The sequence below is a fragment of the Leptinotarsa decemlineata genome, unplaced genomic scaffold (genome assembly GCF_025532065.1).
Source record: "Leptinotarsa decemlineata unplaced genomic scaffold, Ldec_3_MD MMD2_tig00000218_RagTag_RagTag, whole genome shotgun sequence".
In the NCBI taxonomy this organism is placed as follows: Eukaryota; Metazoa; Arthropoda; class Insecta; order Coleoptera; family Chrysomelidae; genus Leptinotarsa; species Leptinotarsa decemlineata.
The window spans coordinates 2,745,053-2,760,191 of record NW_027412545.1 but is presented as its reverse complement, the minus strand read 5'-3'; the positions used below and the strand labels follow the sequence as shown (position 1 = coordinate 2,760,191).

Here is a 15,139-nt window from a genome sequence, read left to right as displayed (position 1 = left end):
TAGGCAAGTTCATAGTACAGACTGCAAGGTTGGTTGTGTTTTAATTTGGTGGCGTGTTTTGAAAATGTCTCGTTGGAGTGAAGCGACTACAATAAAGTTTGTAGAAGAGTATCGGGAAAGGCGATGTCTATGGGATACAAAAGGCTGTGATTTATAAAAATAAACAAGCTCGGGACGCGGCGTATAAGGAAATTGAGGAGATCATGGGAATAGAAGGATTCGGAGTGCCTGAAATCAAGAACAAAATACGGGCGTTGAGGTCAACTTATTCTCAAGAAAAAAAGAAAATAAGGGACTCGATGAAGTCTGGAGCAGGAGCGGAGGATATTTATGTCCCCAGTGTGAAATGGTTCAAGGAAATGGACGCATTTTTACGTAATATAGAGGATAATAAGAGGCCCACGCAGGATAATTTCAATGTAGGTATATTATAGTAGTGTTCATATGATAGGTAATTAATCCGTATACGTGTTTTCCCGTCCCGAAAGTATCAACTTGTAATAAATTAAAGCAATACATCTCTCCAGCTATGTAACCAAATACGGAATAAGTATGTACATATTATAATATTAATATTAAAGTAGGTATAGTCAAAATATCATCCGTTGCTGCCATGGCACCGCACCTTCGCCCACAAAGTACTGGCAGAGTCGATCTCGCAGTTCTCTTGCACGTCGTGACGAATGATTACTCCCCAAAGGTCTTATTGACGGCAAGGGTATATTACTGTCATTTCTCCAAGAACCTGGTCTAATCTGACCGCGTTCTCTATCTTCTTCATCTAACGATCCATTTGGTGTGTAAGTGTTCTGAGAAGTGATTCGCAAATAATTGTGTAGTGCGCAACTGGCCTTGATAATTTTGTCCACAGTTTCTGGTAAGCATGCCATAGGCTTTTCAAAAATGCGAAATCGGCTAAGCAGAATTCCGAACGCATTCTCTACTATCCGTCTTGCCCGTGAAAGGCGGTAATTGAAAATTTTCTGATTTTCCGACAGTGTTACTTTTGAATAGGGTTTCATCAGATATGTTTTCAATGAAAATGCATCGTCACCTACGATGAAACCACCATCTGGTAATAAACCATTCTCTAGGGCTTCAAATAAAGATGATTGTTGGAAAACCCCACCATCGGATTGTCTTCCAGAACATCCAACATTAATATAGGAAAAACAATAGTTGTCATCTACCAGAGCTAACAGAATAATGCTGTGAGTACCCTTATAATTGAAGAATTCACTACCACAATTTGCCGGCGCATGAATCGTCACATGTTTCCCATCAATCGCACCGTAACATTTGGGGAAGTTCCACTTCAAACGAAACCCCTTTTCAATAACGTTCCATTCTTCTTGGGACTCCGGTACCTAAAATACATAATACGGTATATCTATTTGTTCTATTTCAGATGCAACGCGAAGAAGCAGTTGACGAACAACAACAACAAGATGAAGAGGCAATAATGACTGCCAGACAGGAAAAGTCTCAGGAACCACCACAGGAAAAGTCTCAGGAACCACCACAGAAAAAAATCAGAGCTACGGCAAAATTGAGACAGGTTACTGCAGTAGTTAACGACCTAAAAAAAATAACCGAAACTATCACACATGAACCTGCCAATGAACATGAATACATAGCTTTTGGTCGCAGTGTTGCTGCACAATTAATGACGTTAACTGCTTTTTCTGCAATAAAAGCACAGGAACGTATTCAGTCTGTTCTTACCAGTTTTAAACTCCAAGACCTCCAGAGTATTCGGTACGACACAGACACACATACCAGCAGTGCTAACGCCCCATCTGCCATCTCTACACCAATGCAGTCCCCTACATATTCCGACATGCCTTCTTCGTATAGCGATGGCTTCAGCACTATAATCCATGCAGAAGCAAATCTTACCTATGACGACGATATTAGAAGATCACAGATGATAGCACATGCTTTTTCCAATATTTAACATGTTTTGTTCATCAACAACTTGTTCGCAATAAAAATATTCAAAAAATACATACCTTTATATATTTTCTCAGACTTTCAAAAATAGCATCACACACCTCGGGTATAAATTTGGAGATTGCAGGTGTTGACACACGAAATAACCTCTGCAACGTTCTATAACTATTCCCTGTGGCTAAATAGGACAATGTGATTTCCAATTTTATTCTAGCTGGAACAGCCGATCTCATTACAGTGTCGTATTTCGTAATTTGATGCGCAATTTGAGCCAGCAATATTTCAAACTGTTCTTGAGATATCCTCAGACAATTTCTATATTCTGGTGCGTCTTCAGCTGCTAATTCTCTTAATAACGTAGATGAAGCACCATATCTTTCTCTTCTACTCAGCCATTTACGTACCCAGCAACGCTTCTTTTTGTTTTTGTTCATTTCTTCTGCAAGTATTTCGGATACTTCGCCACATAACGTCAATATACAATTTCGCACTGCTGCACGCGTCACTTTTCCTGCCATGTTTAATCTGTACTAAACAACTAAACAACAAAGCAGGTACCTACACATGTGAACGCTCACTAAAACGAACGGACTAAATTTTAGTTACTTGCTTTAGTAACTCGCTTTAGCTACTTGACACGTGAAAATGCGGCTTAAAGATGGCACAGGAATGTCGTGGTCGGAGTCGAGTCCAAAAGTGAGGTACTTTTGAAAAATTAGTCAAGTTTAAATAAATATTGAAGTCAAAGACATTTTGAGAGGACTGGTGGCCCCCTACGCCATTAACCAGGCTGGATGTCGACGGATTCGACGAGGTTGTCAGTGCGTTAATACATGTGTTATTTGTAAAAGTCATATTGAGAGCAGTGGCGACCCCCTATTAAAAAAATGAAGTGTTTTTATAAATGAAAAAGTATAGGTATGAGAAAACTTAGGGTGGCAGCATTGCCCCCGGACGAAGTTCCTATTCACTATGGACAGGAGTCTGGCCAAATACGACTGAGAAGCAATGGCCATATAAATTAAAGAAGAAGCTAACTTCAGGGTGTCGGTTTTTCGTAACTGTATGCGCGCGCATCGTAAAAATGTACTCTCATGGCTTTTCCTTAGCGCGCCAAAAGAAGTATAACTTCAAAAAATACTATAAAAATACTGTTCAGTTGATTTGGCTGAAGCTTTGGTAAATTTTATTCAAAGTTTGTATAACATTTTCAAATAAATCAAAGATAGGTGAATAAATGAAAACATTTGGCTCTTGGCTGTTTGGCTGACATAGTGAATTATTCCATTTTTTGTTGAAGATGCGATTATTTAAAAATGACAACGGAAGTGATGTCTTTAGAAAGGAAGTTCCATTTCTTCATTTCAGACTCTTATTTCAATAACTTCCATCTTCTCAATTGGAAGAAGCACTAAAAGTTATTCAAATTCTGTAACCTCCGAAGAGGTTACACTTGACGTTATTGAATATCAAATTGAAATATCTTTGAAACAAGTATAATTTTTATAAATAATCAACTTTTCAATATGAAAACAAAACTCAAAAATGAAAACTCATGCGAGTCAAGGATTAACGAGTTGAGGATTACTTATATGACTCCTAATACGGGATTTTTAGCAAATTAAGGTATAAATCAATTCTCAGCTTTCGAAATTTAGACTGTTTTGTGAAAGTTATTACGAAGTTCGTTCAGAGATTTCTGAAATGTTAAAAGACTGATGAGTCAGTCATAAAGGTGCTTGGGATTGTCGTCATTATTCTACAAGGACGGCAAATGAATAAGCTATCAGTATATTAGAGAGAACAGAATCTAGGTTGGTAGACCGTGGTCGAAAGAAACCAAAAGCGAGTCGTTGTTGAGACTTCGAGATACTACCCTATTAGATTCCGTTTTTTCACTGTAAGTCCCATCCACCAAAGAACATTCACTAGTCTGTGTATCATGCTGGTGGTTTGGTTTCAGATAGAATAAGAATTCATAAATTGTCTTGTGGTTCATGTACGATGTTTCATAACTGGAAGAACGCTTTGAGCACGTAGAAAAGAACTTGGAAACAGTATGAAGTATTTAATCAAATCCTGTTTGAGGAAGCTATTGTGTAGCGAAACACGTGTCGCAGTTTTGTAAACCTTTTGTACTGAAAGTCAAAATAATTTCATTAGTGAATTTTGATATGGATTTTCATTAAGTATCAGTCGGTTCCGTTCAATTTTTGAAGTTAGCGTGTCACGTACGAAATAAACATACTTCAAAATATTGTCTGGCTCCCAGACTATTCATATTTACGACAAAACACTGTCGAGAGCTCAGCTTTAGAAAGTAATTGTTTACATCAGGAGATGTTTACAGTGAATAGATTGCAAGTCTGCATTATCTCAATTGGTTCTGTTTGAAAGCGGAAAGGCCTTTTTTGACATTTTCAAATATGGACAGTGATCCACTTTAAGAAAACTGTTCCTGGTTAATGTCTTGTTGCCCCAGATAGGAAATGGCGAAGGAATAATTATTTATTACACCATCTGTATAACAACAACCCAGATGTAAATAAATAGTATAAGATTTAGTTATCTTTTTCCCAATTTTTAATTGTTTGTTCAATGACGAGCTTAAAATGTGATAATATTATCGGTACATTTTTTATTTGGGGAGAATTTCATTGATCTTAAAGACAAACATGATTTAAAACATTTATGATAGTGAAAATAACAGGATAGAACTATACAGGTCGAATTTCAAGAGAATAAAATTGGCGATTATCAATCGCCTACACTACTACACCTTACTACACTAACTTTCCATGGACAGTTTTCCCGAAAGATAACTCGATTCTGAAGTACATCATCTTCAACAAAAAATATTTTTCAACAGATTGTTGAAATTTCATAATTTACTTAATCACGAAACTGTTTTGGATCGATTATTTCTTTCAAACCGACAAAATGACGAAAAAATTGAAGGCTAGGCCACCAAAACAGAGTTTAACAGCGATAAAACGCTTTTTCCCAAGAGCGATAAAAGTGATAACCATGAAAATAACATCTAGCTGTGATTATTTTTGAATCATACGTAACTTTCGGGGCCTGGTTATTTCAATCAATTACTGTCGGTATCCTGATCAAATTGAATCAATGGAACCAAACTTCAACAGATTTCATTTCCCTACATATTCATAACATGAAAACATTCTTATGCAAAAATGACCAGAGATTAAAATTCAGTAAAGAAAAAATAAAAAAGAGCCAAAAAATCACTTTTATGAGGACCTTTAACCAAAACCATCTGCCGCAGCAACTACCGCGGTAGTAGACGAAACGTCAGGCATGAAACCTGCAAACCACCGCCAAAAAAACGGAAAATAACTTTGGCACAAAACTATCTATTTAAAAATATGTTGTATCATCAACCAGCTGTTCAATTATATTCGTTATTTGTTTGGGTACATTTTCAAGTTGATTCGAATAAACAACCTAAGGCTTAGGCTAAACATAGTTGTACAGGCCCATTTTATTCAGGTGTCCTTTAAGCGGACAATGACCGGTTAGTAACCCTGTAATTATTCTGAGCCGATCTCTACTATATTAAAGTAGTTCTTCGGTTCTTTTCTCGGACGGTTCCCTAATAAAGGTCCATGTCCTAATCTGGTTTCGTAGCAATGATTTTGGTATCCCCAGAGCTGGTTCAGGACCTAAATATGAAGTTGATGATTCGCGTCTAGCGCATTCATCAGCTTTATCATTACCTGTGATTCTTGAATGCCCTGGCACCCAGTACAAAGTTAATTTGTTCCTGTTTGGAAGTTCATTCAGTTCTTCATGGCATTCTCAGACCAGTTTTGATGTCACCTTCGGGTTTGTCAGAGACCCTGGTGCGCTCTTGCTGTCTGTTAAAATATTGATCCGCTCATTTCTTTGAGGTCTCAATTTAATAAGCCTTGCACACTGCAAGATAGCATACCCTTCCGCCTGAAAGACAGAAAGCGTATAGCTCCTAGGAGTTTGAAAATATATAGTTTCACGAAGAATGAGATTCTATAAGGAAAATAGATTGTTTAAAAACGATAAATATGGTAAACACCAATATTCTCAACCTTTTATTTTCTTTCATCTTGAGGAAAAGGAAAGCTGATTCAAAATCCCTCTCAATTTTGATCCATTAGATTTTTATGCCACCTCTGTGACAATTATAGAAGAAAATTTCAATGAAAAATATGATTCTAGAAATGTTTACTAATGTTCAGAAACAATGCTCAAATTCATTTTTCTAAAAAACAATGAAAATATATATTGAAAGTAATGAAGGATAGTTTGTGACCTAAATATGTTGAAATAATTTTCTAATGTTTGTTTGAATTTCTTTAGAAGTAAGATGTTTCTTTCAAATTATATAAGAAATAGAACAGTGGTAGGAAATACATACTATTTTCGTTCACAATGCATAACGATCACAACATATGAGGATAAAAAAATTAGGAAATATAATCTGCACCCCTTTCGTGATTTTAAACAAATGAGAGATGGAGAGAATGTATAATTGGATCAGAACTATTTTTTCAAATATGGTTCATTTTTCAGATATCTATTGAATTTTATTATTGTTAAATAGTGTATATTTTCATTGAAAATTAATACTGTCAATAAAGAATAAAACAAAATTTCAAAATTTCGGCAACCCCGACAAGGATGTCTATATGAAAGTTTGGAAAAGGTTGATAAAACTGATGATTATCTAGGAAAAGTCCGCACTTTTGATAAAAAAAACATGACTTTCATTTTTCAAATTCAATATCCGGTATTTTAGAGATAAAACATTATAAGAAAAACGTTTGGAACATCAAGTTTCGATTACGAGAGAAAATTTTGGTTCATTTACCTTAACTTATATGAAATAATCGTGGTCCTTCATTTTCCAAAAGTACTTGTCAATTGTAGCTGTTCAGAATTTTTCCTCTATTCACTGAAGAAAACAACACATCCGCTTTGAAAGACGATTAGTATATATCTGATGTGATTTTTTACATTTAACAAGGTTGATTAGCTACTCTTTCTTCGCGGTGAACGAAAGCCTCCCCCGAAGCAATTCAATTTTATTGAATACCCCGTTTCCATTAGATAATGAGTATGCAGAGTAAATTGAAAAAGAATGGCAATGAAAGTTCAACGGTAATCCTTCAAATTAGTTGCCATTAGTGGTTTATATTGCTCTGGAAATTCGTTCGATAAATCGTTTCCTGACAGTTGATAAAATTCGCTATAGATTAAAAAACAGAGATGCATGTCTCTTACAGACCACCATCCACTGCTTTTCCCATATGATGAAAAATATTTTTAGACACCCCAGCGCGTACTCCAAATAATTGACGTTTATGGACGTTATTTTTTTTATATTCGGGATACATTGTTGGAATTTTCGTAAGAATTATCTAGGGTGGGAGCCTTTTTAAAATCAGTTGAGTAGTTTTTGAGTTGATCAATTAGAAACAAATATTTTCTCTTTTTTATATTGGTTTAGATGGATATTTCATACAAGATGTTTATTAAAACGATTGCGATTTCATCAGACATTCAGGTATATTTGTGTTTATCCTTAATATTGGTTCAAATATATTTTCTTAAGTCCTGAAAGAACGAAGAAATTGTTACGTTTTGTGGATTCACAAATTTTCATACGAGTATTGATATAAATCTTTTGTAATTTGCACATCAAATATCTTCAAGACATATGTGTTGGAAAAAAAAGTAATTTTATAACTGCCTCTTGTGAGGCAGTTAATAGAGAACAGTTCGAACATCTGAATTGATGTAGTTCAAACTTAATGAAATTATGCACGGTTTTCCATTATTTTAGGTTCGTTCAATGTACCTACGAGGTCTGTTCAAAAAATAAGGTGAGTCCCCCTCCTCGAAGCAGTTCTGACTGACACTTTTTAGTATGTCCTTGAGCTCTCTCAGCGATTCGTTTTTATCTCCTCAATCGTCGACCCTTTCATGGATCTTTTCAATCGTAGGAATAGGAAAAAGTTACAGGGGAGCAATTTTTTAACAAAAAAATTTCTGAAGAGCAAAGACAAGTGGCCATGAATGTTTTGGTCAGAATCCAGCAATTTTGGAACGAACCACACGCTGCCACACGCTTCATGCCCAAAATATCCGAAAAAATTGCATGGCATGAGCCAACTGATACGCTGAAATCCTCAGCATATTCTCTAATAGTGATTCGACGAGTCTCCATAACAATTTTCTTTATTTTCTCAACATTTTCATGGGTTGTCGATGTGCTGGGGCGTCCAGGGCGAGAGTCGTTATTCACATTCTTTAGACCTTCTTTGAAAAGCCTGTACCAAATTGCATAACAAAATGTGCCAAGACATGAAAAAAGTGGAGAATTGGTTTGACTCGAATCTTTTATCATTGAATACCAGCAAAACAAATATATTATCATTCAAGTGTAGTATACCTGATATCCTACTAGACAATAACACAATAAAAAATAACTCCACTTTGAACTTTTTGGGAATTTATTCAGATGAAAATTTAAAATTCTCTCAGCATATTGCACACATAAAAAAAAAATTGGCATCAGGATGTTTCGCACTGCGAAACATCTCAAAGGAATTGGTGTTTGCTGCAGCGAAAGTAGTGTACTATGCTTTAATAGACTCTCATCTAAGGTATGGTATACCCTTTTGGGGTGTTTGCAGTAAACAACTTATGCAGTCGATTTTATCTTGCAGAAAAAGGCTATTAGGTACTTATGTAAAGCGAAACGGCGGGATTCATGTAAAACCCTTTTTCGAGAACATAGAATCCTTACGGTTATTTCAATATTTATATTGGAAACCGTATCGATTATACAAAAAATAGGGAGAACTATGAATCTACAGCTGCTGCCACATACCACACAAGCCGGTCAAATGAACTGAATCTACCAATTTCAAAAACATGTTTGGTTCAATATAATGGAATGGAATGATATATAATGGAATCAAAATATACAATAAACTTCCCAATGAAATCAAAGAGACTCTTTTTATCATATTCGGAAAGAATTGTACTAAAACTATTAAGTGATAAAACCTATTATGACCTACAAGAATATTTTGACGGTGCCCTGCAATTTAGAATGTTTGGAAATTGCGATTGTACTGTGTGTAAAAAACATATTTTTTATTCGTTGTCCTAGTTTTTGTCATGTAACCTTTGCAAATGTATGTAAAAATAGTTTATATTTTTATTTATTTATGACATTGTGTTTGTAACAAGAATTCTATTTTTGAATAATAAACATATTATCAATCAATCAAACCACTTGCTATATTTTCTGACTCAGAGTACCATCAACGTATGCCACTGTCAACATTTCAAATGTTGATTTGTTGATTTTTTACACAAAATTTGATACAAATTCTTTGATCTATTGTTTTCGATATCAAAAAATCGTTGAACATGCAACACTTTCAACTTTTATGCCTCTTACCAACAAATTAAACATGCTAAATAGCTGAATATGTGAATATATATTGGATACATTCACTTTATTTTCTGAACATACTTTGTACGTTTCTTCAATTTCTGTTATGTTTTTATGATTTGTTCACATCATCTTTCAAATGAAGTATCATAATTTGAAATACGAAACAGTTATTTTTCCCACAAGATGGCGCCAAAATGAAAAATTACATAGTACACAGTCACACGAAATGATTCCTTATAAAATTACCTTTTTAATGTCACATTTAGTACTTTTCCTCTTCACATTCTAAGGGCGATGGTCACCAAGGACGGTAGCAGGAGGTATGACAGTTGAGGTTATGATAAAAAAATGACCCCTTTCAACTAAAAATCTACTTGTTTTCGCATTTTTTTTTTCTTGAATGTGTCTTGAATATATTTTATTTGTTTCGTTCTCGGTGTCGCACATTGTATGTTTTTGAGATTTACTACAGATTCTCTAAAAAGATATTTGGAATATTCACTTTTCCAAGTAAAACTGTCGCCATATTCATGGCTGTGAAAGTTCATTATTATTTTTTACATCAATCCTATTTAAAAATACTTGAACCGCTTTTTAAAATCCTTACAGATCATATCCGACTACACCTTAAGTTTCCTCACACATTAATTAATATTTTATATCGAATTCACACTATCCAACAGGATGAGTTGATTCTATTCATACCTTGGGAACAAACCAAACATTTCTTCGCCTGATAAAAACCGAACGAACAAATCTTTTTCGAATTGTTATAAAATTGATTGAATGTTTGTCCCCAATAATCACCCCCCTCCCCTAAGAAATATCCATGCCATATGCCCATTATCAGACTCTCTTGGTCTTTATTTGATTGTGACAGCTTCCAAACTCAATCGACGGAGAAAAATAGACGCACTAAAAAACTCCACGAAAAAGTATTAGGTCAGGTCACTCCCACACCAAGAGGAGTGGCAGGGGTTGGACTGAATCGAAACAGAAGGACGAAGCGTAACAGCGAACAAATAAATTCAATGTTGGATATTGAATTTCCATGCTGAGAGGAAAAAACAGCTCGTCAAATTCAGACACTCAACCTTGCTAATGGCAAGGACGAAGAAGATGAGACGAATACGATATTTTTGTATTACGAGTGAATTAAACGAATTGTAAATATTGTCTGAATGTTATTTTGGGAGGTACGAGAAATATTCTTGGCAATTTTGGGTTCCTCGTCACCTACAATCAAAAGTTATTTGCAAATAAATCAAATACAAAGGTGAATACATTTATTTATTTCATCAAGGGCCAAACGTGATGGCGAGCCAGCCCCCATGCGCACAAATTAATTTTCAATATAACCCCCACTACATCTCTTGTCTGAATAATTGATGTTGTGTTAAATATGAGTCGGATACGTTATCTAATGTGAAAAATGAAACATCTCTCGCTACAGGTAACATTAAATAAATTTCAAAAACTATTACAACACAAGTCTTACACAAGTCTTCATTTTGTATTAGGTATTTCAAAAAGAACCTATAGTGTTAAAGAAGAGGAGCAATTAATCGCTGCAAATAACGGGATAGTAACATTTTTCACCCTAAGAAAGAAGCGGCCTAGAAGAGCACCAGTAACTGATCTTTCCGAGTATGATTATTCCAATATTAGATGGATTATTTACGACTTTCATAAGACACAAGGGTGTCATATGACGGTAAAAAAGTTTCAACACAAAATTAAAGACGTTTTGGTAATTGTTTTGGAATTGGACTGAAAATAATAGAAAAATTTTAATAGAGAAAATAGACATTAGAGCATTGAGGATCAAGTATTTACAAAAAAGCATACCTTCATTGTGGACATATGTCTTCCAAAAACTGGACGGATGAATCAACCAAAGGGTTATTTAAAAATATTGCGAAGGGACTAAGACTCAATATTGTCCGTGCAGGAGTTGACATGGGTTTTATACCTAATTGTTGGCTTATATTTGAATGAGGAACAAATCAGGGAATTATCATTCAGAAATGAATTCTAAAATTATGGAAAATGATAACAAGTCAATCCCAAATTTACCTGTGAATTCGATAGTTGTGACCGATAATGCCCCATACCATAATATTAAAATCATTCCAGCCAAGGCCTTAGCCAGAAAACAATTTCGGGGGGCTTTGGCTTGGTGGAACAGTAGAAAAACATGAAATATAAAAACAACGAAAGAAAGAAAATTGTATTACATGATCATATATTTATTAGAAAACTGTTACAGAAATATTAACATCTTTTTACAAAATCAAATTTAGTTTTTTAGTATTCTTTGCAGCAAACAAATTAATTACCTCCTCGGTGTCGATGTCAATTCTACGGTTGATTGACATTAACGCCAAACCGTTTAGTCGTTCCTGCCTTGTGGAGTTTCTTAAATAAGTTTTGAGGCGTGTCAGAGGAGAGAAAGTCCTTTCAGGGGTACATGTGGAAACAGGTAGTGTCGCCAAGATCTTTGAAAGTTTGTACGCACATTGCCGTAAGTTTTTTCCATTGTGTTTTTCAATATTCTCTTTCAAGCGCTTGGTTCGTTTTGCCAAGGACTTGATAACATTTCTTACGGATTTCATAATTCCAATAGTATCTGTGGAGTAAGGATGGTGAGTGTAGGCCCACAGCACTTAGGCCGCATGTGACCCATTGTACATCCTACCAAGGAGTTGTCCTCCTAAGTCATCGTCAATCCTGTCCTTTCCAGGAAGGTGGACAGGTCACTAGTAGAAATCTCCTTTATATCGGCAGGTGTAGGCCAAGACTCGTTGAACACACTCTCTTATTGACGATAACTCCGGACACTCGCATAGGACATGCCTGATAGTTTCATCTTCCTGTTTCATCTTCCTGTTCACACATCCTGCATAGAGGTGTCTCCACTAGCCCAATATTATGGAGGTGTTTTCTTAGTTGACGGTGGCCAGTCAGAAATCCTACTGTTAAGCGTAGATTTTTCCTGATCATCGCAAGAGTGCATCCTTTGATTTCATCCCGTTTATTTAGGGATTGAGCATAGGTGTAACGTTTGGCTAGTTCCGCAATTGTCGAAATTATCAGGCCGTAGGTGCCACTGGGTCCTAAAATTCTTAGTCCAGCCGCTTCCTTGACTGAAGAGTCGGCAATGCGATTACCTTTACTCCTATCGTGCCCTTTAATCCACCTCAGGAAAATGTTATTATCTACCGAGGATTTGGCTTAATCTTGGTGGCACTCTAGTACTAGCCCTGAGATAACACGTTTTCTGTTCAAGATTAATAGGGCTTGTCTGCTATCAGTGCAGATTGTTATTTCATCACGCTGGTATTTTTCCCATTCTCCACTCAATTCTTAGGCTTAGTGATCTGGGGTACACTCCACATTCTGAGCCGTCTGTATATATACGTATTGTATTTGTAGCACCTGACTTTGTGTTCTGTTTTATTTGTATTTTGTAGGGTTTATTAAACACAAACCTGGGTACAATTGCGTCACTGGTTGCCTGAAGCAAAGGTTGCGCAGTGTGCGCTTCTCGCCTTAGGCTCAGCCTCGATTGACCCATTCCTACTTCGAGGTTTACACCAGCCGTGTCCAATCGTAACATGGCCATTAACACAACCTTCTTAACGTACAGGTCCAGAGGGGACAGACCAGTAATCAATTCCATTGCCGCAGTTGGTGTTATTCTCATGACTCCTGTGATGATTAAACAAGCCAATCGTTGTATTTGATATAATTTTTGGATGGCCGTTGCTTATAGAACTTTCGGGGGAGAGATCAATCCCCCTTGATCCCCCTCTGGCTACGGCCTTGATTCCAGCTCCCAACACAAATTCTAGGAAGGCTGACATGGTGAAGTGGCTGCTTGAAAAAAGCATTATGTTCACACCTAACATGCTCAAACCCGAATTATACGAGTTGATCAAGGTAAGTAAAATGCATCATATTAGATACAAATTTGATGAGGTTCTACTTGAACACGAACATAACGTTTTGCCACTTCCACCTTACCATCCGGATTTGAATCCTATAGAACTCATTTGGGCTATTGTCAAAAACAACGTGTCCCAAAAGAATGTAACTTTCAAGTTGGAAGATGTGAGGAAACTGGCGGAGCACGAGTTTGATCAAATTACTTCCCAAATTACAAAAGCGCTGCTTACATGTAGTAGATATAGAGCGAAAATATTGGGAACAGACGTTCAAACAGAGGTTAATCCAGTGATTATAAATTCAAATGACGATAGCAACACAAGTACAAGCGGCAGTGAAGATGAAGAAAATTTGTATTGAGATAGTGACTGATTAATGTTTATTTTTGGATAAGTGTATCACTGTATAATATTTTAATGAACTGTACTAATACCTATAATACAAAATAAAATATGAAAAAAAATATAAAGAATTCGTGTTTCATTTGCTACCCTAATCAAAAGTAATTATAGGTACGACACTGGCCGGCAAGGAACTTATCCTAATCCATCATCCGTGGCGTGTACTGTAATTGAATGTGAATTAGCCTTGAAAATATTCAAAATTGTATCAAAAAATAACAATTCAATTATAAAAAATTAAAATTTTCATATCTATTCAACGAGAAATTCCAAAAGTATCCATTTCAATTCAGTATTTTGTCCCATGAAATAATAAATGCTTATAATTAGGGATTATAATCAACTACAAAGTATTATAAAATAACAGTAACAGAAATAAGATATTTTACAGCGAACACATAACATATTTCATCAGTTCGAACTTCCATTGTCTAATATAATATAAAATGATTTGAAATTCCTGAAAAAATATCAAAACGATTAACCGAAAGTAACAATTTTATTTCAACAAAAAAACTGAAATTACAAAGAAATAACCTAAAAACCAAACAACCAAAAAAAAAGAAATATTAATAAAAGCTGAAAATTAAAAATTATTATTAACAAAAAATGAAAAATAATAAAAGTGAAAATTAAAAGATTTCAAACGAAGTTATGTCACGACGTTTCGATTGTTAGTGTCCAAAATCGTCTTCGGGTGATAACTCACCCGAGTTGTTTGGTTTTTAGGTTATTTCTTTGTAATTTCAGTTTTTTTGTTCAAATGAAATTATTATTTTCGGTTAATCTTTTTGTTTGAAGGTGATTGACAATGTTTCGTGATGAGTTTCACTAGTTCGGACTTCCATTGTCTATTATATAAAATGATTTGAAATCCCTGAAACAAGTAAAAAAGTATAATTAAAAAGAATAGTTGAAAATAACAATTATATTAAGCAACAATAAACCTAAAATGAAATGATAGTGAAATAACCTACAAGTAAAAATATAACAAGTACAACATTAGAACCTGTTTCAGATCCGGTAACACTATCCGTAGCAGCCTCACGAAAACCAGGCCCCCAAACGCGGACTGCGATTCCAAGAATTGCATTTACCGGATACCCTGTGAGTGCGGAAAATCCTATATTGGTGAAACTAAGAGGCCATTGAATGTTCGCATTGCCGAGCACAAGAAGCACACACAGCGAGGAGAAACCAGCAAATCAGGAATAGCAGACCATGTTTGGACCCATCAACACAACATCGAGTGGTCCCAAGCTGAGATCTTGCACAGAGAGGAACATTGGTTCAGGAGAAAATTTAAGGAAGCCGCATACATGTTGTCCAACAACATATTCAGCCAGGCCAGCGTAGATATACGAAA

The 15,139-nt window shown here is 35.5% G+C and overlaps 2 protein-coding genes across 2 annotated transcripts in view; one reads left to right on the top strand and one right to left on the bottom strand.

The window, feature by feature from the left end:
• The window catches only part of corn (microtubule-binding protein cornetto), a 100,492-nt gene that overhangs the window by 33,490 nt on the left and 51,863 nt on the right, over positions 1-15,139 (bottom strand). The gene's annotated exons all lie outside the window — the stretch shown is intronic.
• On the top strand, positions 204-2,449 carry LOC141481569 (uncharacterized). The gene is made up of 2 exons (XM_074173263.1): positions 204-419; positions 1,409-2,449. The coding sequence occupies exons 1-2, from the start codon at positions 204-206 to the stop codon at positions 1,955-1,957; spliced, it is 765 nt and encodes a 254-aa protein (XP_074029364.1). The 3' UTR covers positions 1,958-2,449.

Excerpts from the sequence above, each read along its gene's own strand:
- LOC141481569 (XM_074173263.1), top strand. The coding sequence starts at position 204 with ATGGGAATAGAAGGATTCGGAGTGCCTGAAATCAAGAACAAAATACGG. Across the intron at positions 420-1,408 it reads CCACGCAGGATAATTTCAAT|ATGCAACGCGAAGAAGCAGT; the intron begins GTAGGTATATTA and ends GTTCTATTTCAG.